Raw genomic sequence first — 22,833 nt, forward strand, 5'->3', positions numbered from 1 at the left:
CAGCCATGTAGAGAGAAAGGTGGCCCGAAAACTCGGCGTGAGTACTATTAGCTTCTTTTACATATTAGTAGCTTATTGTTATTATAATGCAACAACACTGATATCAAGCTACTCAACGGTAACGAATCATAAAGTGAACTATTGTAAAACAGTGATCTAGAAAGAAATAATGAAGCGTGTTGATGAGTAGTAAGAGATATGATTTGATTTTGTGAGTCAAGAAAATATAATTGGGTAGAGAGAGAGATAAAGTGTGTCTTCTGCATAAAATTTATGGCAATGGTGGACCGGAGGGGTTAATGTAGTAGCATGAGAGAGAAGTAAATAAGGGTGCAAAAGTTTTTGCCTTCCCACCAGTCCTAACCAGACAAAAAAAGGGTGTTCGTTTTAAACAACAAGCTCTGCTGTTACAATGTGACATTAAAACTACGAATCTTTTCTCTTGAGAATCATCAATGGAGAGAGAGAGAGAGTGAGAGGTCATATTAGGGTTCATAACTTGCTTAAGGGGTTGTAAAAAGCAGAGGAAAGAGAGGGGCCTAGAAAGAAAAGATAAAAAAGCAGTAAGAGACTATTAAATGTTGCAGGCAGGCCAGCCAGTGTCCCCTCTCTTCTGCGAGATTCCCTCAAAATTTATTACAAAAGCATCTTCATCGATGTTCTTTTAATTCTTCCTCAAAATCTTTTTTTTTTTCTTTTTTTCTTTTGAATTTTGTTATGAGCCTCCTTAAGATAGAAAGACAGAGGAGGAGACAAAGGAGTATAGGTTCTCATTGCATAACCAATTTAGTTTTGAACGATGGATATATGAAGTATGAAGAGAGAGAGAGAGAAGAGAGTGAAGTAGGGAGTAAAGAGGGTGAGCCAGCTTTTTGTGCTTTGGTAGTAGATGAGGTTTTAATGCTCCATACCTTCCATTTCCTTCTCTCATACCCTAATTTAATTCCTCTCTCCCTTTATAACTCCCCCACAGACATTCTCACTTCTCCTCCTCACACTTCACATCAAACTAACACACTTCTTTCTTAGTTTTTTTTTTTTTTGCATTTTACAAAGATTGCTTCCTTTGATGATCAACACTTAAGCATGATAGAGTCCCTTTGATATTGGCCTGGTTCACTCAGATCTTCCTGAGCATTACACACGTACATTCTCTTGATTATCTGATTGAGCCGCGCCAATATCTCAGTGCTCTCTCGTACCTCTCTATCTTGGACTTTGCCATCTTTTAGATCGAGCAATATGATTTGCTTATCTTTGTTGAAATGGATACGGTTGGGTGGTCGTTTGCCCAAAAAAAAGGATACGGTTGGTTGGTTGTTGTTTTATTTTCTTTGTAATTACCTAGGCGATGTAGACTCTTTAAGGTAACTGATCTTGCTTATAACTTTCAGATTCATAAAAATCAGACAAAACAGTGCGTCTCCACGGAAGCCTTTCCCTTTCTTCTTTTCCAAGGTACCTATCCAAATACTCTCTATATACGGATCTTTGTAGAATGTATATTATTTACCACTTACTCATCATAATTTTGAGACAGAACAGAATGTGTCAGCAAAACTGATCTTGTTTATTAGTACAAATGCAGGGTGTTAGAGAGTTAGCTAGTAAGTACATATACAACAAAAGTCACAAACCGGGGTATTAATTAGAAAGGACAATGATGTATAAATGTCACAATCACAAGATGTTTAATTAGAAAAAGAAAAAACAGGGCAAAAAGCAGAGAGGAAATCAATGGGAGAGAAGCTGACGAGCACGAACCCTAACCTGCAAACGAGCAAGAGCATGCATACAATGTAAAGCTATTCGAGCTTGTCTCCTCACAAGCACTCCTCTGGTCACCGCTTGTAACTTGACCAGACTCTTCAATGCTCTAAACGCTCTTCTTGCCTACGCAATGCTCTTAGTTTTTTACCAAATTTGTTTCTAATATAAATTGTAATAGGGATGAGATAGATATTATGAAAGGAAAGTGAGTTATATTACCAGGTGACCTCTGAAAAAAGATTGGATTTTAACAGCGGCTATATCTTCTTGTCGAGTAGTTTCTGGAGCTGATGATGATGAACGAATGATAGTGATTCTGCTGTGAGATCGCCTGAGAATTTTCCTCCGTACAACGCCAAACAATCGTTTGGAATTGGCCATATGTTTATTTCGATATTGGCTGCTTCCTTCTTTGATTTGGTTTAAAAAAACAGTGAAACAACGTTCAAAGGAAACGTAAAATGTGAATTTTTTTTAAAAAGTGAAGACGGTGGCTTTAAGGGAAGGACATGATGTGCTCTCCTCATATCATCCCCCTAACTAACGAACGTGCTCGCATGCTCCTCCTCTCTTTCCACTTGATTTCGTTTTTTTTATTACTTCTCAAGAGTCAAAACAGAAGAGTCTTACATAGATCATCAATTTTATAGATAATATCTATGTCACAAATGAACCACAATATTTAAGAAAATGTCTTTTGCCGATTTTGTACCCCAAAAAGAAAAGAAAAATGTCATTGGTATATTAGACTAGTAAGTACTTACTCTACAACACCAATGACCATCCCACGCTACTACAGCTATACCGACAATACACCATACTCTTCTGACAATGTTCTTTGATCATTTATCTAATTCAATTTAGACTTTGAGAATGTAATCACACATCGATTGGCTCATTCTTGCTAAAGTTTGGGTCTTTTGACTCGCGGATAAGCGCAATTATGGTTACATCCAGCTCTTGTTGAATCTGATAAACCATAAGTGGACATATATCCCAAAATCTTCTAACATACCAAGTCCATTACACCTTTTATCAGTAATGGTGAGTTGTGAAATCTTCTTGGTTAATAAGTTTTGAAGGAAACAAAACAAAGTACTCTTTATAAGAAAAAAAAAACATACAAACACTATTAGGCCCGTGATAATTATTGGGCCTAAGTTTACAAAAAGGCCCAACTAAAGACTGTCACTTCCTCCTTCCCTACTTCTGTCATCTCCTTGCCACTAAACAGTAATTAAAATATTAAATTAAGGGGTTATTGGATCCTTGATTTTAATGGATTTAGAAATTCTTATAAGATTTGGAAATCTACATGGAATCCATGGATTTTTAAATCAAATAATATGGATTTGAAAATCAAATAATGTGGATTTGAAAGTCAAAGAAAGTGGATTTGAAAATCCTAGAGAATAGAATTCAAAATTTATAAAAGGAAAATAGAATTTATAAAAATAATCTCTCACGTATCACTCTCAAGTGAATCAGTCAACATGTTTGATGTTATTGTCTCTCTCCACTAATTGGCATATTTTCTTTGTTGTTCTTGGGTTGTAAGAACAAAGAGAAGTTTGAAAAAAAAGTTCCTAATCTGAAAAAAAAAGTTCCTAAGCTGAAAAAAAATGTTCGTTACGACGCAGTTAAAGTGATTCACCAGTTAGGAATGAAAGAAGTCTTTGTTAGCATGTTGACTGATGAGCGTTATGGTTGGATTAAGCGTAACGTGATGGTGCTAATTATTATTACTGACTATCACTGGCCGAAGAACACCTTTTCTGCTTTCTCATTAAAGAATTTCTTTCTCTCAGTATTGTTATGTCTGGTCTTATAGGTGTAATTCTTCATGATCTTTTTGTCGTTGGTTTGCTATTACAATAATGCAAAAATATTACGTTTAATATTACGATAATATTATGTTTAATATTACATTTCATGATCTGTATGCTTTTACGTTTCATTATCGTTGGTTTAATATTACGTCAATTGTATATAGGCGTACAATGTCCTTATGTTCAATTATTAACAATTGTCTGCATTTGGTTTTGGAGAGCTGTTGCATCTGCTTGACTAGATATAGAGATGACGAAGATGTAAGAGAGCTGCCATGCGCACATGTCTTCCATGTAGATTGTGTAGATAAATGGCTTAAAATCAATATTACGATAATGCAGAGAGGAAAAATATGTTTGCTATTATGATAATTCTGTATTGTTTGCTATTATACGTAGGGGGTGTTTTTTTTTTTTTCCAAATCCACCCAAATAACTAGGTGGAGACCAAGGATTTCCAATTCCTATATTTATAAGTAAAACATCTTTTCAAATCCATCCAAATCCAATATGAAATCAAATCCATACTCAAATCTTTAATAATGAATAAGGGGTCATTTTAATTAGGATTTAGAATTCATAGATCCAATAACATAGAATTTTAAAAAATATTTTAAAATAAATGATTGAATAACACATGATTTAACTTGGATTTCTAAATCCATTAAAATCGAGGATCCAATAACCCCCTAAGTCATTAGGCAAATAATATGTGCAATTAAATATCCAACCTTCTCTCTTTCTCTCTCGGTCTCTCTCTCTATCGCTTCTTCATAAACTATCTTCTTCAAAGATTACATTTTTTTTTTTGAAGATCTTGTTTTTGGCTTCTTCTTGCGCGATTTCTAATTTCACTGTCTCTTCTCTCCAATTTCCCCACAAATGTTTGCTTGAGAGAGATAGAGAGAGACAGAGGAGAGTCAAAAACGATGGGCGTATGTTGCCCATTCCTTCAACCGTGGGATCGAGCTCGGGACCAATTCTTCATCAACGTTCCTTGTCTCTCCGATCCTGGTTGGTTTACCCCAATTCCCTCTCTCTTTTCTTTTATTTAACGATCCGTGTTTCTGATTTCAGTAAACTAATTTTGTGTTTTGTTTGCTTCTTCCAGTTCGAAGATCTTCTCTGCTTCTGAAATTGGCACTAGTGTTACTCCACCTCGTCTTTATCGCCTTTCTCTTCTTTTTCTATTCAGAGTTTCTCGAGAAAACTAAACGAGATCCATGGTTTTTATCTCCTTCCTTCCTTCTTCTTCTTCAATCACTTGCAACCATTCTTCTATTTAGAGAGCTTAATTGTTTATTATCTTTACTCTAAACAGGTACATGGCTTCTTATTTCTTGCTCTTCTCTGCGACGCTTCTGCAGTATTTTGTAACTTCTGGCTCTTCACCTGGGTATATATTATATATCTAACTTCTGCCTAAATGTGTTTCATTTTTGATTCTTCAACTGAAAGTTTTTGACTTTCTTCTTTGTTTGTCTTTTTAGGTATGTTGTTGATGCAATGAGGGATGTTTGCGAGACTAGTGCAATGTACAGAAGCCCACCTGCCACCTCAATGTAAGACTTGTTATTTTGTTCTTGTCCTCACATGCTCTTTTTTTGAATTTGATGGAACAAGTGTGATAGACACTGGGATTGTCTGTATATAAAGGAGAGTGATGATAAAGTAAGTAAGGGTCTTTTGACCATTTTGGTTAGTAGTGGGAGCCTTTCTGCTAGGGGTTCTTGATTGTGATTCTGATTCTCAAAGATCAGAAATGCAGTTTTGTTATTTGAGTTCTTATCAAAAAGTGATGGAAGTGAATTCTACTTAACTGTGTCTCACTGTTGTGTTTATGCTTTTATTATTATTTAAGCGAAGACAACATGCTTCCACTAAAAGTGAGAGCTTAGTAGTTACTGTGGAAGGAGGATCAGCCTCAAATGTCAGAAGGCCTCCAACGCCTTGGGGGAAGTTAGTTGTGGACTTGTACCCTCCAGGAACCTCCATAAGGTACATATATAAACTTAACCAATGATTCGTACTGTGTTAATCCTTAAGAATCAGCTTATAACTAATTAACAATTGAGTAGAAAGGAGTGTACTGAATTGTTTTGTTTATAACTTGCAGAAATTTGACATGCGGTTATTGTCATGTGGAGCAGGTAACATTTGTTGTATGATTCAATTGGCCACTGTAGTTGTTCAGCTTGTTTTTTTACCTGTTTGTTCAAGTTTCTCCTCCCTTAATCTTTCTCTCAAAACATGTAATGCTTTGCAGCCTCCACGAACCAAACATTGTCATGATTGTGATCGATGTGTTCTTCAGTTTGATCATCACTGTGTTTGGTTAGGAACATGTATAGGCCAGAAAAACCATTGTAAATTCTGGTAAGCCTGCAAAATCTGAACCAGTACTGTTACATTGTCCAATAACTTGTACAGTTATGCATCAGAGTTTTTTGGTTTTTAGACCTCGTAAATGCGTTTCTATGATACCAGGTGGTACATCTGTGAAGAGACAACTCTATGCATCTGGACGCTTATCATGTACGTTGACTACCTGAGTAATGTAGCAAAACCTTGGTATGATACTTCCTCATCTCCCTTCAGTGTTTTCTCCAATTTCTTCTGAGGCCCTTTAGCCGCTCCAACTCATTAAAACATGAATTTTAAATGGAAATGTGAACAGGTGGAAGAATGCTATTATCATACTGCTGCTTGTCATATTGTCGATCTCCTTGATTTTTGTGATGCTTTTATTGATTTTTCACAGGTGGGTGTACACATTTTGTGTGGTACTTTTCACAATCTCATATCCTTCTGTTTTTTATTTGTCTAACTGCTTCTGTTTCTATTTCAAAACTGATTTCTTGCAGCTACCTAATTCTGACAAATCAAAGCACCTATGAACTTGTGAGACGAAGACGTATTCCATACATGAGGTATTCAATTCTTTTTCTATCACCCAGTAATAATATCAGGTTGTTTAACAAAAAGAAAACGAGAACATTTGGCTCTTCTAATTACTTTAGGGATGGGTTTGTTTGCCTGATACTAAAGCTGTTGGTTATTCAGGAATATCCCGGAACGAGTGCATCCTTTTAGCAAAGGAATTCGGAGGAACGTATACAACATCTGTTGCGGAAACCATAATCTAGACTCACTTCCTACTGCGTTTGAACTCGAGGATAGATCAAGACCTTATACTTGCATCGATATGTTGAAATGTCGCTGCTGCTAAGTTTTTTCTTTAATAGTTTTATACAGTACAAGTACCTCCATTGTTTCAGTGTCCAAAATCTATGTAAGGTAACATGTTTCCTCTAAAATTTGGATGATTTTGTATACATACATGGAATCCAATTAATGAGTTAATCATAAATGCAAAGAGAGTATGTTCAATAATGAAACTCTAGCTTGGATCATACGCCTGTACAATCTTTCAAGGGACTCCTCTAGATCTTCAACCGCAACATCTACGTTATCCAAGTTGGTCATCATAGACTTGATCCGATCCTTCTTTATCTCTTCTGCCAAGCTGAATCTTCGCAGTTCTTCGTCCATCGTCTGAAATTCGTTTCTGTGTCCAGTCCTAACTTGACCACTTGTACTAGCAACGTTTTTGATCACCAGTTTGGTGACCAAGGCCCATTTGGAAGGCCTGGGATTTGGCACAGCTGTAGATAGGGACAACAAGACTGTCCTAAAGGAACGGCATGTTTGGGAGCAAACTTGTTGGAGCAGTGTGATCAAGGGATGAGCGGACTCCGTGGAGGAAAGGCCGGTTTGTTTGAGCAACAAGAGTAGTTTAGCAATGTCCTTGTGAACCAATTTCCTAGAGCGGATAAAGGCTTTGACGTGGCAGCGTATGGTAGAATCTCCACTGTGTCTCTTCCGCCTGAAAGCAGAACGGAGGTCGCGGAGGCCATCCTTGATACGGCAAGTGATGTCTCTTAGCTTGGAACACAAATCAAGGTGTAAAAGGGAGAGATCAAGAAGGTTGGTGAAGAAAGAGTGATGAGGGAGTAGTAGTGAAGAAGGTGAGTCGTTAAAGAGATGAGAGACAGAGTCGTAAAGATGTGAGAGAAGCGAGAGGCTATTGTTATTATCTGCAGGAAGCTTATTGAGGAGTTGCAGAATCTGGTTAAGACCATGTGGGTGTATCCGAGCTGGTAAGCTACAAGACCGGACGTGGTAAGAAGTAGCCATTGATGATGGGATTTTTTTTTTTTTTTTGAGATGGAGAGAGAGCTTTAGCTAGATAGAAATTGAATATATATATATATATAGGGGAAGAGATGTAGAAAGGTCAAATGAAATAGGATTAAGGGTTGTTAAAGTAAAAGCCACGTGAAGGGGATAATGTTCCATCAAAGCCCACTTCGTGTTCTTTTTTATGCCTTACTCTCACTTAAGTTATGATCTTGACAGAGATGTCATTAGAGTTCGCTCAATATGTACCTAATGTGCTAATTTCATGTCTTTGTACTATTTGATTTATCCTTTATTGAAGGAACAAATAATGTGATGTGCACCCACTTAGATCTTTGATTAGGCGAGAAAGAATCAAAACTAAGATTTTTTGTCATGCACCTCCTCAACTTTGGGCATTCGTAAACACCGTCATGCATGGATTTGGTGATTTTGTTCTAATTACTTAATTAGTGAGCATATCTTCTCTCTTATTTGTGTGATCAAAGGAAGATATAACACATCATCTAAAACACCAAATAATTTTACACTGAAAATGATTGATGAAAAGATATGGTGGTTGGATGTATAATACTAAATATGGGACCGTGTGCACGAGTGTCTTGTTGAATACTTCCAGAGGAAACGATTAATAATCAAATCACAATCGCGCACCGCTTTCCTTTTCTTAACTAATCTGAATTCATGAACTTGACTTGTCTCTATCAAAGTACAGCCTGCAACTACACATCATCTCTCATCTCTAATTAAGATTTACATATTCCAAATATCTCTACTCTTGCAAAATATCTAGCTACTACCCCTAACTATTAGGCTTTACATAATAATATCTCCCGTGTCTTGGATATATAACTTTTTTCTTTTTGATTTTTCTTGGATATGCAACTTTATTTGGTTTACAAGAAGATATTTCACTTGAGATATTTTTGTTCGATCCCATGCAATCAAGTTGTTGGTTTCTACGTGTATAACGAATTAAACTCCATGCACACTAGCCAACTAACTTTTTTCCTTGTTTTACATATTCAACCACTATAATAACCAATCCAACAAAAGAAATATGTACAATTAGTTGACACTAAGGTAGCATCGGCCATCGAGCGACGTTTTAAAAACCGACAACACTAAGTTTAGGTATTGCGAGTTAACGACGATAGACAAGAAAAAAGTTGGGCCATGTGAAGTCACGTTACTCTTGGATGGACCCTTCATTTACATAAAAATAGCAAACTATTTACATTACACTTGTTTCTCATTATTGTTTTGTTTGGGGTTTTGTCATTTTGTGTAATTATTGTGCCACCCAATTGCCATAATTAGTGAGCCATTGCCCCCATCACCTCTCACCTCTCTATTGCCTTCTCTCTCTCTACTGTCTCTTCCTTTCTTCTTCTCCAACTTCCATAAAATATCAACAATATGATATCATGATATTATGATAGAAAATTAAAGAGGTATGAAGAAGCCAAATGCTTTTGTTTCATGCCCCCATGTTTTTTTTTTTTTTGTTTATTATTATGCTCCATGTTTTCTCTTATGTATTTGGGTGATAGAAAAGAAAGACCGAACTTTTGATATATATGCCCATTCTTTTCTTAGTAAGAAAGATGAGTAAAAGCCATGATTCCAACTATAATATAATTGTGTACCTCCATTTGATACTAAATGCCGTTTAAGAAACTTTTATTTAACATTTTCAATTTATTCCTACAAATTCAAGGTCTTGATTAGGGAAAAACATATATAATATACTAATATAAGATAAATACATACTATTAATTAATTTTAAAATTACATCTATAATGAGACATAAAATATAATTTTGTATTGAAATGTGTTAGTTGTTTATATTTATTGCTAGTGTTTATACTGTTTATAACTTATACATGCATCTTATTAGTGAAAACAATATTGCCAACCAGGTTGCAAAAAAATGATTTATTTATGGTCTTTGTTATAAAAACTTTTCAAAAATTTCTAGATTTATTATTGGCTTATGATTACTTAGAAGAAGAGTACAATATAAAATTGGAATGGGGTCGGCCTCGTAGCAGCCTTGTACAGTTGCCTGTATAGCTGTGTGGGGACAAGAAGAATCAAAGATCCACTCCTCTCTCTCTCTTTTTTAATTCATTAACAAATTAAGAGGTTAACTAAATCACTAGCCCATCCGTAATTAAAGATCTTGATCATGTTTATGACGACTTTATCATCATTGGCTGTATCAAAACTCAATTATTAAAAAAATAATGCGCACGGGGGAGGATATTTCTACGCCAATGGTACACTGACGCATCATCAATATTTTCTCATAACATGTAAGTGTACGGACACAAATCTAACAAAGTTCTTATCGTACCTTCCCGAACTTTACTCTGTTGAGTTTCTTGAGCATTAAAAAGTGTCTGATTTATGTAGCTATATGATTTGCTGATTTACAATTACAATGGATCCATTAATTTCTTCATTATAAGAATCTGTATGTATTACTATTTTTGTATTGTGTACAATTAGAGACTAACTAGTTACTAAACTAGGAGTGTGTTGTAAGAATGTTAAGCAAATAAACTCTATATTGGACAAGCGACTTGAAAAGAGAATCAAGTGCAGCTTCAAGTCCTTCTGTTCTCTCTTCTAATCTCTCTAACATCTTCTTCATTTCCTTGGAGTTATCCCCATCTGAACGTAGAATCACATCCACGTTATGCAACTCGCTCATCTCTGACGATGATGATCGATGATGACCACCACCGATCAGCTTGGAGACGAATTTGAGAGAACATGTCTTTGTCTTCGTGGCGGATGTAGTAGACAGAAACATGAAAAGAGAGCGGAAGATGGAGACAGCGAGCTCGGTGGTCTCAGAGCCTTCCAACTTCTTGAGGCCAAGAAGAAGCTTGTTAGTCTCTTTCTTGGTCTTCTTCCTGAAGGCAAAGTACTCTTTGATCTGGACTTCCATGGATTTGTCTTTTCTCCTGAGTGCAGATTGAAGGCTAAGGAGATGCTCTCTGAGTGTAAGGATTAGGTTTCTCACGGCATCGCAAGAGTCTAGTAACGTGGCTGACACGTCAAGAGAACGTTCAGCTTGAGCTGTGGGAAGAGAGTGATTGAGTTGGTTAAGGGAATGGTAAAGCTCAGAGAGGTTAAGCAATGAGACTTGAAGAGATTGAGAATCAGATGAGTTTTGGAAGAGATGAATTTGAGTGAGAGCAGCTTGAAACTTAGCAGAAGGATGGTGAATTCTTGATGGAAGACTTATAGATCTAATAGGCATTTGGAGTTTGCTTTCAGGAAATGCCATGTTTCTTGATTCTTCTGCTGAAGAAAACGAAAGAAGAGAAGTTGGGTATATATATGAATGCGAGTGAAGGCATGTGCGTTAAACATGGGATATTATATTTGTTAAATATATAAACAGTGACTGTTTCGTCAAGCCACGATGCACATGGAGGGTGGTGAAGGAAGCTTTCAATGCTCTGTTTTATGCTCTGTTTTGAACGTGAAACAAATTCTAGAGGACCATAGATAGAGCCATAACTAGATGTTGCCTTTGTGATTCCCATTTGGATAGCCGGAGAGAGTGGGCTTGTCAGATGGAACAGACATGGAAACATTTGTCGCAGAGACCATTTTCAGATTTCAACTCGTTCTTGTTTCATCCAATTGTCAAGTTTTGTCTCTTATTATCTATTCACCATTGGTTCCCGAGACGGTTATTAACTGGAAAAAAGATGTCACAGCACTATAAAAGATACTACTACAAAAAAATATTGTTTTACATTTTCAATGAAATAATTTAAAATGAATTCCAATTTTATTCTTATAAAGTGCGTTTTATTACGTCAAATATATAGAGAAATTTGCAGAGAGTTGCGTTACTTGGAAAACAACATATTGTATTGACAATTTTTTAAATGTCGTCTTAATTTGTGTGAAAAAACAATTATCGAATGACACTTAATTAATTTAAAATCGACAAAATATTATATTAAGAATGATCCTAATCATGATTGTTTATAATTTTTTTATATATAATCATGATTGTTTATACTACAACTGTACATACTATAATTTAATGTGATTAGAATTTAGGAGGGCGGTTCAATGTTTTATGCCATAATAATGGACGTTTTATTATAAAGTTTTATAAAAATTTGATTGCAAAGGCTGTCACTAGATTCGTGATCAATTGGAAACATTGTAGACTGAGAGGGACAAGATTATGAATTAAGATAATGGTCTGTCTCCATTAACAGAGTTATGCTTATATGATAAATTTGTTTATTTAGGAAAAAAAAAAAGAAGTATCATTGTGGATCGTATACATACGATATAATGCAAAATCACGGGACGATGTAATGTACGGGGAAATCTTAAAACTAGTACGTCGTCTCCGACAAGAGATCTGCATGGAATTCGATACATTGAACCTCTCGTCTCAAAGTGTTAATATCACACATCCTTCTCTGTCAAAGCCGCTCTTTGCGTAAAACTCAACTGAAACGTATGTATATCCAACAAAATATAGGAGCTGTTGGAAAATATAGTTATAAACTCCACGAACTTGTACTATCGAATGGACCACACACATACTCTGGTCGGATCAAGAACTAGAGAGATTCGTAACGTATTCTCCCATTTTACATGGTGAAGTTACAAAGTAGAGATTCCTGCTCGAAAATCGAAATTTTCTTCTCGATGAGAAATGAGGTGAGTGTATAGGAACATACCTGTTCATGAGAAATGAATTAAATCGGTCATTCGGGTCTGAAACAATCATGAAGAAGAGGAATATGTAGCAACATCATCAACATTTAATTTAATTATAGCATCTATCTAGCTAATCAGGTTTATACAATACAACTAGACCTACTTTAATATTAGGAGGGAGTGCTGTTCAATGTTTTGTCCCCTCATTCACCAAAGACGTTTTATTAACTATAGTTTTTAAAAGATCGATTGAGTGCTTCAAGGCTGCCATTGGATTCATAGATCATATGATCAAAATTGGAAGCATTGTTGAGGGAGAGAGACAAGATTATAAACCAATATCATGGCTTGTCCCCGTTTATAAAAAAATGTTATGGCTGTATATAAACCTTGTTTATTTAGAAAAAAAAAAAGAGATCATGTACGGGTAACTTTTATTATTGTACGTTTCAGACAAAAGATCTTCATAAAATTTGATACATTGAACCTCCTCTCAACATCAATCTCCACCACATTCAAAAAAAAAAAAAAAACTACACATTCAAAAATGGGCTAGATAATGTAGGCCCAAACATTACTCTTTGTTTTAACGGTGGGCCAATAATTAAAGCCCATGAGGTCAGACTAATCGAATGGTGGTTATTTAGTTGCTCTTATTAGTTACGTAACGTACACTACTACCAGTGAAACGTGTTCTTGAACCACTTCAAGATGTCTTTTGAGTGTTCATTGTCTTTTTCCGTAAACCCAATCCATCTACAATGCTTGTGTTCTTCTCCACTCGTTTTCTCTTCTTCTCCATCTTCGTCCCTTTCCTCATCTCCATCGTTCTCTACCAACTCGACTCATTCGACCCCGTTCCTTTTCCCGCTGACTCACTCATCTCCTCTGCTTCCTCAATCCCACCGCTTATAAATGACAGATTTCTCACCGGAGCTGAGTTTATCGGCGTTGGTTTTCTCAATAGCCCTGAAGATATCGCTTACCATAAGGACTCTAATCTCATCTACACTGGTTGTGTAGATGGATGGGTGAAACGAGTCAGTATCCACGACTCGGTTAATGAATCAGTCGTAGAGGATTGGGTCAATACAGGAGGTAGACCACTCGGTATTGCTTTCGGACTCCACGGTGAAGTCATCGTCGCAGACGCAAACAAGGTTTTTGGGCTCGTTAATAAACTGAAATCGAATTTGTGAAAAAAAAATATGAAACAGAGGTGAGTTTGTTTGTGTGTGTAGGGATTGTTGAACATAAGTGATGACGGGAAGAAGACGGAGTTGTTGACGGATGAAGCGGAAGGAGTTGGATTTAAGCTGACGGATGCAGTCGTCGTTGCAGATAACGGCGTTTTGTATTTCACTGATGCTACTTATAAGTACAATATCCATCAATTTATCTTTGATTTCTTGGAAGGCAAACCACATGGACGTCTCATGAGTTTTGATCCGACAACACGTGTTACACGTGTCCTCGTCAAAGACCTCTACTTTGCTAATGGTGTATCCTTGTCTCCTGATCAAACCCATCTTGTCTTCTGCGAAACCATCATGTATGTGCTTTGAACTCTCTAAGTTTTCGACTCAAAATCAATTCGCAATGAGTTGATCTATGGATATCTCTGTTTATATAGGAGAAGATGTAGCAAATATTACATCAATGAGGAGCGTGTGGAAGTATTTATTCAAGGCTTACCAGGTTATCCAGATAACATTCGGTATGACGGAGATGGACATTACTGGATTGCATTGATTTCGGTATTTATACAAAATTGAAATCTTTTCTTTTAAAGTTAATTTGTTTGTTTGTATCATTTCTTTTTGGGATCAATTTTGTTGTGAAAACAGGAAGTAACAACACCGTGGAAGCTCGCGATGAAATATCCTTTCTTGAGGAAACTCATATACATAGCGGCTAAGTATGGCGTGGAACTACTGTTTATAAAGAACGCAGGCGTTATGCAAGTGGATTTGAATGGGAAACCCATCGCATTATACCATGATCACCCATTCTCTCACATAACAAGCGGAGTCAAGATTGGGAACCATCTCTATTGTGGGAATCTTTTGCATTCCTACATTACTAGACTCGATCTCTTGAAATACCCTGCACAAAAGAAGCTATGATGAGTACAACCAAGTACATCATGTTTATAAGGAATAAGGAACTTTTAATATTTTAGGGTGTATTCACATCACATGTCACTAAAATGTAAAAACATCGTCGTACTCTCTCAAATATATTAGTAGCCTGAAACAATGTATACAAAAACCATACAAAAAAAAGAAAGTTCTGCACATACAAAACCGGGCCTGATGATATAGGCCGGCCCAAATATTAGTTAAAAGCGTACGAGAGATTTCAATCAGAATGGTTAACGTAAACGGACCGTACTAACTACTACTGAACAAAGAAGTCAACGACAGTCATCATCAAATCGATCCAAATTTGGTATCTTCTTCTTCTTCTTCTTCTTCTTCTTCTTCACCAATAGCACAATGCCTGCTTTAATCTTCTCCTCTCGGTTTCTCTTCTTCACCGTCACCCTCCCTTTGCTCGTTTCCATCGCTCTCTACCGACTCGACACCTTTGACCCAGCGCACCACCCCGCTGACTCACTAGTCTACTCTAATGCTTCAATCCCGCCGCTTATCAACGACAAACTTCTCACCGGAGCTGAGTTTATCGGCGTCGGTCTCCTCAATAGCCCCGAAGATATCGCATACCATGTAGACTCTGGTCTCATCTATACTGGCTGTGTTGATGGATGGGTGAAACGAGTCAAGGTCGCCGAGTCGGTTAACGACTCAGTCGTTGAGGATTGGGTTAACACTGGAGGTAGACCGCTCGGTATCGCTTTCGGAATCCACGGCGAAGTCATCGTCGCAGACGCTTACAAGGTTTGGTTGCGTTATATATATATATTTTTTTTTGCTTTTCGAAATCGGATTTTGAAAAGTCTCAAATCGTAGATTTGTGGTTTGTATGTAAAGGGACTGTTGAATATAAGCGGTGACGGGAAGAAGACGGAATTGTTAACGGACGAAGCGGACGGCGTTAGGTTTAAGTTGACGGATGCAGTCGTCGTTGCGGATAACGGCGTTTTGTATTTCACAGATGGTTCTTATAAGTACAATGTCCATCAGTTTATTTTTGATATCTTGGAAGGTAAACCATATGGACGTCTCCTGAGCTTTGACCCCACCACACGTCTCACACGTGTGCTACTCAGTGGCCTTTACTTCGCTAATGGTGTCTCTATGTCTCCTGATCAGACCCATCTCGTCTTCTGTGAAACCCCCATGTCTCTCTCTCGCTCTCATACATCTTTCTATGTGTGCATTAATTGAATCCTCATGATCTCAATTTGTATTTTTTTTGTTGTTGTTAATAACAGAAGAAAATGCAGTAAGTATTACATTAATGGAGGGCGTGTGGAGGTGTTCATTCAAGGCTTACCAGGTTATCCAGATAACATTCGGTACGACGGTGATGGGCATTACTGGATTGCAATGCCTTCGGTATGTGTGTAACATTGAATTCCTTTCTTTATTAGAGTCACTTAATTGAGTTTGGTTTAGGTGATATGTCTTGGTCATATTCGGTGGTATATGTGTGTACATTTCTCATTTGGCTTTGGTTTAGGGGAATTGTATATAGCCATCATTAGATTTAGACCAGAGGACTATAACCAACTAAATATATGATTATGTATCATCTTTTGTTGATCACTGTTGTTATACCCTGCAGGGAGTAACAACGCTGTGGAAGCTTGCGATGAAATACCCGTTCTTGAGGAAAATCACAGCCATAGTAGCCAAGTACGGATACGAACCTATGTTCATGGAGAATGCAGGCGTTATGAAGGTGGATTTGGAGGGGAATCCCATCGCGTACTACCATGATCAGACACTCTCTCACATAACCACCGGTGTCAAGATTGGGAACTATCTCTATTGTGGAAGTCTCTCGCATTCACGCATCATCCGACTCGATCTCTTGAAATATCCTGCACAGAACAAGAAGCTTTGAAACCACACAAAAAGTTCATAAAGTAGCCTGAAACAATGAATACAAAAAGTAGCCTGTAATGAATATAGTTTTAAAGCCCACGAGGTTTCCACTATTGAAGGGTTTAGTAGTTTACCAAACACAACCCCTAACAAAGAATATTAGTATTGTTGAGTCAACGATGATCTGCGATCTCATCATCGTCAAACCAACGTGTCTTTTAATTGTTTTTTTTAATTAAATAATCTTCTTCATCATCAAATCACACTACAAAATTTGGCGTGTTCATCATTATTGTTCCCACTTCCCACAAACCCCAAACCTGTGTCTGTCTACAACAATGCCTGTCTTTTTCTCCTCTCGTTTTCTCTTCTTCTCCATCATCGTCCCCTTATTTCTTTCCATCGCTTTATACAAACTCGACACATTCGACCCAGCTCCGGTTACTTCAGATGCATTCACTTCCTCTACTACTTCACTCCCGCCGCTTCTCAACGAAAAATTTCGCACCGGAGCTGAGTTCATCGGCGTCAATGTTCTCCATAAACCCGAAGACATCGCTTACCATAAAGACTCTGGTCTAATCTACACCGGCTGCGTAGACGGATGGGTGAAACGAGTCAAGGTCGCCGACTCAGTTAACGACTCGGTCATAGAGAACTGGGTCAACACTGGTAGTAGACCCCTCGGACTCGCTTTCGGACTCAACGGTGAAGTCATTGTAGCAGACGCCTACAAGGTTTCGGATCTTTGATTTTATTACAAGCCTGCCTAATCTTAAATCTCAAATCTTAGGTTTGACTTTTTGTTTTGTGTGTGTTCTGTGTAGGGACTGTTGAACATAAGCGGTGACGGGAAGAAGACGGAACTGTTAACGGACGAAGCGGAAGGGTTGAGATTTAACTTGACGGATGCAGTCGTCGTTGCGGATAACGGCGTTTTGTATTTCACAGATGCGTCTTCCAAATACAATCTCCATCAACTAAATCTTGAGATGTTCGAAATGAGACCATATGGTCGGCTCTTGAGCTATGATCCCACCACACGTGTCACTCGTGTTCTTCTCAGAGACCTTTACTTTGCTAATGGCATCACCATTTCTCCTGACCAAACTCATGTCATCTACTGTGAAACTCCCTTGTATGTGCATATTTATTTAATCAGTTTAACATTTCATTTTTAGTTATCAATTGGCAATGAGTTGATTATATTGGTATGCGAATTATGTAGGAAAAAATGTAGCAAGTATTACATAGAGGAGGAGCGTGTGGAGGTATTCATTGAAGACTTACCAGGTTATGTAGATAACATCCGTTACGATGGAGAGGGACATTACTGGATTGCAATACCTTCGGTAAACAACTATACAAATCCTTTCTCTTATATATATATAACTTGATGGATTGACAGGAGCTGTTGTATGATATTGTTTTTGATTTGTTGTTGTAGGTAGTAACAACGTTGTGGAATATCTCGTTGAAGTACCCTTTCTTAAGGAAACTAGCAGCTATGGTGGCTAAGTACGGTGTGGACCTTATGTTTATGGTGGATGCAGGGGTTATGCAGGTTGATTTGGATGGTAATCCCATCGCATACTACCATGATCCGAAACTATCTCACATTGCTACTTGTGACAAGATTGGGAAATATCTATATTGTGGAAGTCTCATGCATTCCCACATGCTTCGAGTTGATATCCAGAAATATCCTGCACAGAAGAAGCAGCTTTGAAAACATCATGTTTTTTTTACAAATAAGGAAATTTTCCATTTTAGGATGAGTATACCACTGTCACAATATGTAAAACTCATCGTCTCTTAGAGAATTAATGATGATGATGATGATAGATCTATCTCTCTCCCTCTCTGTCTTTTAATGTTTTTTTGTCTCTCTCTCATAGATGTGTATGACATTGATTCCAAGAGTGTGACTGTGACTTGCGTTGATTTTTCTCTTTTCTTAAGATGATTTGTGTGACTAAATTAGAATTGATCAGAAGATTATTGTAAAGAAGAGACTTAGGGAGAATCCGAGTCTAAAATAATTAATCAAGTAATCTGTGAAATAGCATCATAATAAATGGTAGGAAGCAGGAATCGAACCGAGGACCTGTGAGAATCTAGCTGGCTTGGAAAGGTACATGTGATGTGGTCGCGCACTAATTAGGAGGATTCAGGGAGTCATCAAGACTTGATCCAACGATTAAACGCTAAAAATCATTTGCACGTTCTACGCAAACTCCATAATTTTCAATTTCCTCTTCTTCACAATTTGCTGACGTTTCTCGGCGAAGCTTCAGATCTCACCTTTCCCCAAGCTCAGGTGATCTTTTCATTCATCTTCGTTCCGTTCGCTGTTAGAGATTCTCTTCTATTTAGCTTACCCCTTTACGATTTAAGATTTTCCTGTTTAATTTGTAGTATGGAGGCAGCTGATTCTCGGAACAAATTGCATTCCCGGCTACGTTTATGGGAATTTCCTGATCAGTATGTTATCGAGCCAGCTGATGGTTCAGGCGCTCATTGTTTGGATATTAGTCGTCTCGATGCTTCCATGAAGCTCATCGGTTGGTTTTCAATTCTTAATTCGTTTTTTTTTGGGTGCTTTTACTGGCAATGGTTGATGATGTCTCATCCTCAGATCAAGTTCCAGAATGCAATTCCGTGCGTGTCCCTAAAATCCATGCCATATATGGTGTGGTTGGGATGTTGAAGCTCCTTGCAGGTTAGAAACAGTTATCATGTTGAAACGATACTGTATATAGATAGACTTGTGTGTATGCTTAAGGTGTTTCTGCTTAATTTCAATTTTTAGATCTGAAACATATCTATCCGAGAGCTTTATTTTATTTTATTTAATTGCATATTCTGTCACTTCAGGATCATACTTGGTGGTTGTAACCGAGAGTGAACGTGTTGGCTCGTTTCTGGGTCATCCTATATTCAAAGTTACAACGCTTAAGGTTCTTCCTTGTGATCATTCACTTAAAAACTCTCCTGAAGAACAGGTAAACTATGTGGCTTGTTTTTGTTTTTCTGTGAAGTATGTAATGATGGATATCAGAATCTCAAAGTGTTGTATCAATTTCGGCAGAAAAAGATGGAGACTGAGTTCTCCAAGCTGCTAAGTGTGGCAGAAAAGACAACTGGTCTCTATTTCTCATATGAAGTTAACTTAACACTGAGGTAATCAGCTCATCTTCTTCCTTATGATGTTCTGTGGTTACACATTGATGTTGAAAATTACATATGTTATATTTCTGTACTAAGGCATGCTGCACAAATCAGTTTTATCTAAAAATATCTGACATTATACTCTGAAAGGACTCAATAGTTATTTCCTTTTAGTTTCATATTTATTTTTGTGATTTCAGCTCACAACGCTTGCATGATTTGGGTGTTGAGTCTAAGTCACTTCCTCTGTGGAGACAGGTGACCAATATAGCTCCTTTTGTGAATATTATCAAACTTTGGAAGCATTAGTTAGCCTTTCCTTGCTGCATGTCTGTGGCAGAACTGAAAATAACTTCTACTGGTGTTGCGTTCTTTTTGACAGGCTGAGCCGAGGTTTCTTTGGAACAATTACATGCTGGAAGTATTAATCGATAATAAGGTGTGTATCCCTGAGGTTCTTTAAATTTATCACATCCCCTTGTTTTCCTACTTGCTGAATATCTTACCCTTGTTTTCATTTGTGTCTTAAATTTGCAGCTTGATCAGTTCTTGCTTCCGATAATTCAAGGGAATATCCTTTTTTCACTCCCTCCCTCTTTCAACAATATCCCTTCTTTTCATGGTTACATTTTATTATAAAATGAAAATTTCCTTAACCTGTAATCACGCTTTAATAGTTTTGAAACTGCCATTGGAAGAGATATTGTTGATGTTACTCTGATTGCAAGGAGATGCACTAGGAGAAACGGTACATATCTCTATGTGCAATTTTTACTCTTTATACTTTGATTGCAAATTGTTTGATAGGTTTTATTATTCTAATATGTAGCGTGAATGTGTAAGTAGGTTGCTGGGACTTCAGTTATTTGTTTTACTACTAGGACCTTTTTACCAGAATTAGGCAAGAAACCTAGATATTGACAGAACTTGCTGGGACTTGTTATGAGAATAGGAAAGTGCGATGGTTGGCACCTTAACATCAGTTTAAACTTATTTCTATTAGATAGATAGGAGACATATATGTCCTTGTCTGCAGGAAATTTAGATGATGGGTATTGTGTTGTGACTGTTTCACCCTCTTATCTTGGATCATTTACAAGGTACGCGTATGTGGCGAAGAGGAGCTGATCTTGATGGCTATGTTGCTAATTTTGTGGAGACTGAGCAAATTGTACAGATGAATGGATATTCGTCATCATTTGTTCAGGTGGTTTTTACATGCTTGCATATTCTATTTTCCCTTGTGCTTCAAATCTTTGGTCATTTTGTAGATACATTATTCACATACTTTTTTGCATATAATTATCCCCCGAGATTGAGTTATCCACGAGCCCACGATTGAATTCGTAATGTTATTTCAACTCCTATATATGCAGGTCAGAGGATCCATACCTTTTATGTGGGAGCAAATTGTCGATCTGACTTACAAGCCGAAATTTGAGATTGTCCAACCTGAAGAAGCTGTAAGTACTAATTAACTAACCACTTGCTCTTTGCGTACTTTAAATAACTTGTATTGGGTGCTTCTCTTGCAGACACGGATAGCTGAGCGGCACTTTTTGGACCTAAGGAAAAAATATGGATCAGTTTTGGCAGTTGATCTTGTTAATAAGGTACAGTTATGTGACTGAAGGTGTGGTGCAGGTCATATTTGTGCATTGCATAAATCTACTTTAACTTTTATTCATTAATATTTCTCTAATCAGCATGGTGGCGAGGGGCGCTTAAGCGAGAAGTATGCTAGTGTTATGCAACACATAACTGGGGATGATATAAGGTAGTCAATCTGTTCCTCTAATGTGCTTTTAGAAAGTTTGCTTATTGTCTTCAACTCTTGTAGATATCTGCACTTCGATTTCCATAAAATCTGTGGGCATATTCATTTTGAGCGCTTATCAATTCTGTATGAGCAGATCGAGGGGTTTCTCGAACAAAATGGGTATGACTTTCTTGGACATTTCTAGTTAATTAATCTTGAAATCTGAGTAAGTATAAATAAAAAATGGAATGTCATTTTGAGTTACCTGAATTACACAGGTACTTTCTGTTGAATGAAAAGGGTGATAAAATGAAGGAGCAGCTTGGTGTTGTCCGATCAAACTGCATAGACTGCTTAGACCGTACAAATGTCACCCAGGTTAGTCATAATACTATGCTGCTGCTCCTCTGATCTCATTAGCATTTGCTCATCCATGCTGCATACTTCCTGCCAAGTGCAGAGCATGATAGGTCGAAAGATGCTAGAACTTCAACTCAAAAGGATCGGTGTTTTTGGTGCTGAAGAAACCATAAGCTCACATCTGAATTTTGATGAACGCTATAAAATATGTCAGTCTCCTATCTTTGTAGGAAATCTGATATTGCACTACTTAGATGTAAAGTTTGAATTTATACGTGTTGCTTATGTGCTTTTCGCCTTTCAGTATGGGCTAATCATGGTGATGAAATCAGCATTCAGTACTCTGGTACTCCTGCACTGAAAGGAGATTTCGTCAGGTACTTTTGTGATATGTTTAATCTAGTAGTGTTTTTTAGATGTACTCTACATGCCATCTAATGTGTCTCTAACCGGCTCAATACTAGGTATGGACATCGGACTGCCCATGGTGTCGTTAAAGATGGTTGGAGCTCCCTTGTACGCTATTACCTGAATAACTTTGCTGATGGAACTAAGCAGGTCAGTGACTTTCATTCTCAGCAACTATACTTGTATTACATAATTATGTTCAGTAGGATACCTAGAACTGTGTGCTACTACTTGTGGTATCACTTATCCCTGTAACTGGAATGTGTCCTGACTCTACTTAATATGGCTGTGTGCAACAGGATGCGATTGATCTCCTGCAAGGGCACTATATAGTTGCTGTGAGCCGAGACATGGCACCTGTGCCTCAAAAGGGAGGCCTTGAGGCTGTAGCTGTAAGCGTTCGTCAATGAACTATTTTTCACTTTCTTAGCACACAAAGAATTCTAGTCTTATAACGAAGTAATTTCATTTCTCAGAACTTCCCAGTGGCATTGTTCGTGGTTCTGATCAGTTTCTGGTTTGCAACAATGTCTCTGAAACAAGGTAAGTACTGTATGATCTTTCTTTTGCTGAATAGTTAGATTTTCTGTCAAACTTAATCTTAAACTGTGTT

At 37.4% G+C, this 22,833-nt stretch overlaps 7 protein-coding genes and 1 pseudogene across 8 annotated transcripts in view; 5 read left to right on the forward strand and 3 right to left on the reverse strand.

The window, feature by feature from the left end:
- On the reverse strand, window positions 1,550-2,283 carry LOC104711683 (protein IQ-DOMAIN 1-like). The gene is made up of 2 exons (XM_010428393.2): window positions 1,990-2,283; window positions 1,550-1,893 (listed from the first exon to the last, which is right to left on the reverse strand). The coding sequence occupies exons 1-2, from the start codon at window positions 2,149-2,151 to the stop codon at window positions 1,735-1,737; spliced, it is 321 nt and encodes a 106-aa protein (XP_010426695.1). The 5' UTR covers window positions 2,152-2,283; the 3' UTR covers window positions 1,550-1,734.
- Window positions 4,318-6,975, forward strand: LOC104711684 (protein S-acyltransferase 10-like). The gene is made up of 11 exons (XM_010428394.2): window positions 4,318-4,613; window positions 4,711-4,825; window positions 4,921-4,995; window positions 5,090-5,161; window positions 5,466-5,597; window positions 5,716-5,749; window positions 5,866-5,975; window positions 6,087-6,170; window positions 6,277-6,360; window positions 6,464-6,529; window positions 6,663-6,975. The coding sequence occupies exons 1-11, from the start codon at window positions 4,529-4,531 to the stop codon at window positions 6,826-6,828; spliced, it is 1,023 nt and encodes a 340-aa protein (XP_010426696.1). The 5' UTR covers window positions 4,318-4,528; the 3' UTR covers window positions 6,829-6,975.
- Window positions 6,806-7,830, reverse strand: LOC104715552. The gene has a single exon (XM_010432946.2). The coding sequence runs from the start codon at window positions 7,794-7,796 to the stop codon at window positions 6,963-6,965; it is 834 nt and encodes a 277-aa protein (XP_010431248.1). The 5' UTR covers window positions 7,797-7,830; the 3' UTR covers window positions 6,806-6,962.
- On the reverse strand, window positions 10,142-11,544 carry LOC104711685 (annotated as a pseudogene).
- LOC104711686 (protein STRICTOSIDINE SYNTHASE-LIKE 4-like) lies at window positions 13,198-14,765 on the forward strand. The gene is made up of 4 exons (XM_010428395.2): window positions 13,198-13,669; window positions 13,751-14,061; window positions 14,143-14,266; window positions 14,357-14,765. Exons 1-4 carry the CDS (start codon window positions 13,271-13,273, stop codon window positions 14,633-14,635), a joined length of 1,113 nt encoding a protein of 370 aa, XP_010426697.1. The 5' UTR covers window positions 13,198-13,270; the 3' UTR covers window positions 14,636-14,765.
- On the forward strand, window positions 14,905-16,635 carry LOC104711687 (protein STRICTOSIDINE SYNTHASE-LIKE 6-like). The gene is made up of 4 exons (XM_010428396.1): window positions 14,905-15,409; window positions 15,503-15,813; window positions 15,907-16,030; window positions 16,260-16,635. The coding sequence occupies exons 1-4, from the start codon at window positions 15,008-15,010 to the stop codon at window positions 16,539-16,541; spliced, it is 1,119 nt and encodes a 372-aa protein (XP_010426698.1). The 5' UTR covers window positions 14,905-15,007; the 3' UTR covers window positions 16,542-16,635.
- LOC104711688 (protein STRICTOSIDINE SYNTHASE-LIKE 7) lies at window positions 16,799-18,483 on the forward strand. Its single transcript, XM_010428398.2, has 4 exons — window positions 16,799-17,259; window positions 17,350-17,660; window positions 17,751-17,874; window positions 17,970-18,483. The coding sequence occupies exons 1-4, from the start codon at window positions 16,861-16,863 to the stop codon at window positions 18,249-18,251; spliced, it is 1,116 nt and encodes a 371-aa protein (XP_010426700.1). The 5' UTR covers window positions 16,799-16,860; the 3' UTR covers window positions 18,252-18,483.
- The window catches only part of LOC104711689 (phosphoinositide phosphatase SAC7-like), a 5,662-nt gene continuing 1,501 nt past the window's right edge, over window positions 18,673-22,833 (forward strand). The window contains exons 1-21 of one of the 2 annotated variants that reach the window (XM_010428399.2): window positions 18,673-18,842; window positions 18,941-19,086; window positions 19,161-19,244; window positions 19,400-19,527; window positions 19,614-19,705; window positions 19,894-19,951; window positions 20,076-20,132; window positions 20,231-20,264; window positions 20,361-20,441; window positions 20,794-20,900; window positions 21,070-21,156; window positions 21,229-21,306; window positions 21,400-21,470; window positions 21,534-21,632; window positions 21,731-21,830; window positions 21,913-22,021; window positions 22,117-22,189; window positions 22,277-22,370; window positions 22,520-22,612; window positions 22,697-22,763; window positions 22,798-22,808. In XM_010428399.2, coding sequence (XP_010426701.1) covers window positions 18,942-19,086; window positions 19,161-19,244; window positions 19,400-19,527; window positions 19,614-19,705; window positions 19,894-19,951; window positions 20,076-20,132; window positions 20,231-20,264; window positions 20,361-20,441; window positions 20,794-20,900; window positions 21,070-21,156; window positions 21,229-21,306; window positions 21,400-21,470; window positions 21,534-21,632; window positions 21,731-21,830; window positions 21,913-22,021; window positions 22,117-22,189; window positions 22,277-22,370; window positions 22,520-22,612; window positions 22,697-22,763; window positions 22,798-22,808 — 1,668 coding nt within the window. In that variant the 5' untranslated portion in view covers window positions 18,673-18,842; window position 18,941. Of the gene's footprint in view, window positions 18,843-18,940; window positions 19,087-19,160; window positions 19,245-19,399; window positions 19,528-19,613; window positions 19,706-19,893; window positions 19,952-20,075; window positions 20,133-20,230; window positions 20,265-20,360; window positions 20,442-20,793; window positions 20,901-21,069; window positions 21,157-21,228; window positions 21,307-21,399; window positions 21,471-21,533; window positions 21,633-21,730; window positions 21,831-21,912; window positions 22,022-22,116; window positions 22,190-22,276; window positions 22,371-22,519; window positions 22,613-22,696 lie in introns of both variants that reach the window. The other variant, XM_019229289.1, reaches the window with a different exon arrangement.

This window comes from Camelina sativa, chromosome 9 (genome assembly GCF_000633955.1).
Source record: "Camelina sativa cultivar DH55 chromosome 9, Cs, whole genome shotgun sequence".
Lineage (NCBI taxonomy): Eukaryota > Viridiplantae > Streptophyta > Magnoliopsida > Brassicales > Brassicaceae > Camelina > Camelina sativa.

Bases quoted from the DNA above. Each gene is read 5' to 3' on its own strand.
- LOC104711683 (XM_010428393.2), bottom strand. From the start codon at position 2,151: ATGGCCAATTCCAAACGATTGTTTGGCGTTGTACGGAGGAAAATTCTC. The intron at 1,894-1,989 runs GTAATATAACTC...AGCATTGCGTAG, and splicing joins CTTTTTTCAGAGGTCACCTG to GCAAGAAGAGCGTTTAGAGC.
- LOC104711684 (XM_010428394.2), top strand. From the start codon at position 4,529: ATGGGCGTATGTTGCCCATTCCTTCAACCGTGGGATCGAGCTCGGGAC. The intron at 5,162-5,465 runs GTAAGACTTGTT...ATTTAAGCGAAG, and splicing joins AGCCCACCTGCCACCTCAAT to ACAACATGCTTCCACTAAAA. The intron at 5,976-6,086 runs GTAAGCCTGCAA...CTATGATACCAG, and splicing joins AAAAACCATTGTAAATTCTG to GTGGTACATCTGTGAAGAGA.
- LOC104715552 (XM_010432946.2), bottom strand. From the start codon at position 7,796: ATGGCTACTTCTTACCACGTCCGGTCTTGTAGCTTACCAGCTCGGATA.
- LOC104711686 (XM_010428395.2), top strand. From the start codon at position 13,271: ATGCTTGTGTTCTTCTCCACTCGTTTTCTCTTCTTCTCCATCTTCGTC. The intron at 13,670-13,750 runs GTTTTTGGGCTC...TTGTGTGTGTAG, and splicing joins TCGTCGCAGACGCAAACAAG to GGATTGTTGAACATAAGTGA. The intron at 14,267-14,356 runs GTATTTATACAA...TTGTGAAAACAG, and splicing joins ACTGGATTGCATTGATTTCG to GAAGTAACAACACCGTGGAA.
- LOC104711687 (XM_010428396.1), top strand. From the start codon at position 15,008: ATGCCTGCTTTAATCTTCTCCTCTCGGTTTCTCTTCTTCACCGTCACC. The intron at 15,410-15,502 runs GTTTGGTTGCGT...TTGTATGTAAAG, and splicing joins TCGTCGCAGACGCTTACAAG to GGACTGTTGAATATAAGCGG. The intron at 15,814-15,906 runs GTCTCTCTCTCG...TGTTAATAACAG, and splicing joins GTCTTCTGTGAAACCCCCAT to AAGAAAATGCAGTAAGTATT.
- LOC104711688 (XM_010428398.2), top strand. From the start codon at position 16,861: ATGCCTGTCTTTTTCTCCTCTCGTTTTCTCTTCTTCTCCATCATCGTC. The intron at 17,260-17,349 runs GTTTCGGATCTT...TGTTCTGTGTAG, and splicing joins TTGTAGCAGACGCCTACAAG to GGACTGTTGAACATAAGCGG. The intron at 17,875-17,969 runs GTAAACAACTAT...TTGTTGTTGTAG, and splicing joins ACTGGATTGCAATACCTTCG to GTAGTAACAACGTTGTGGAA.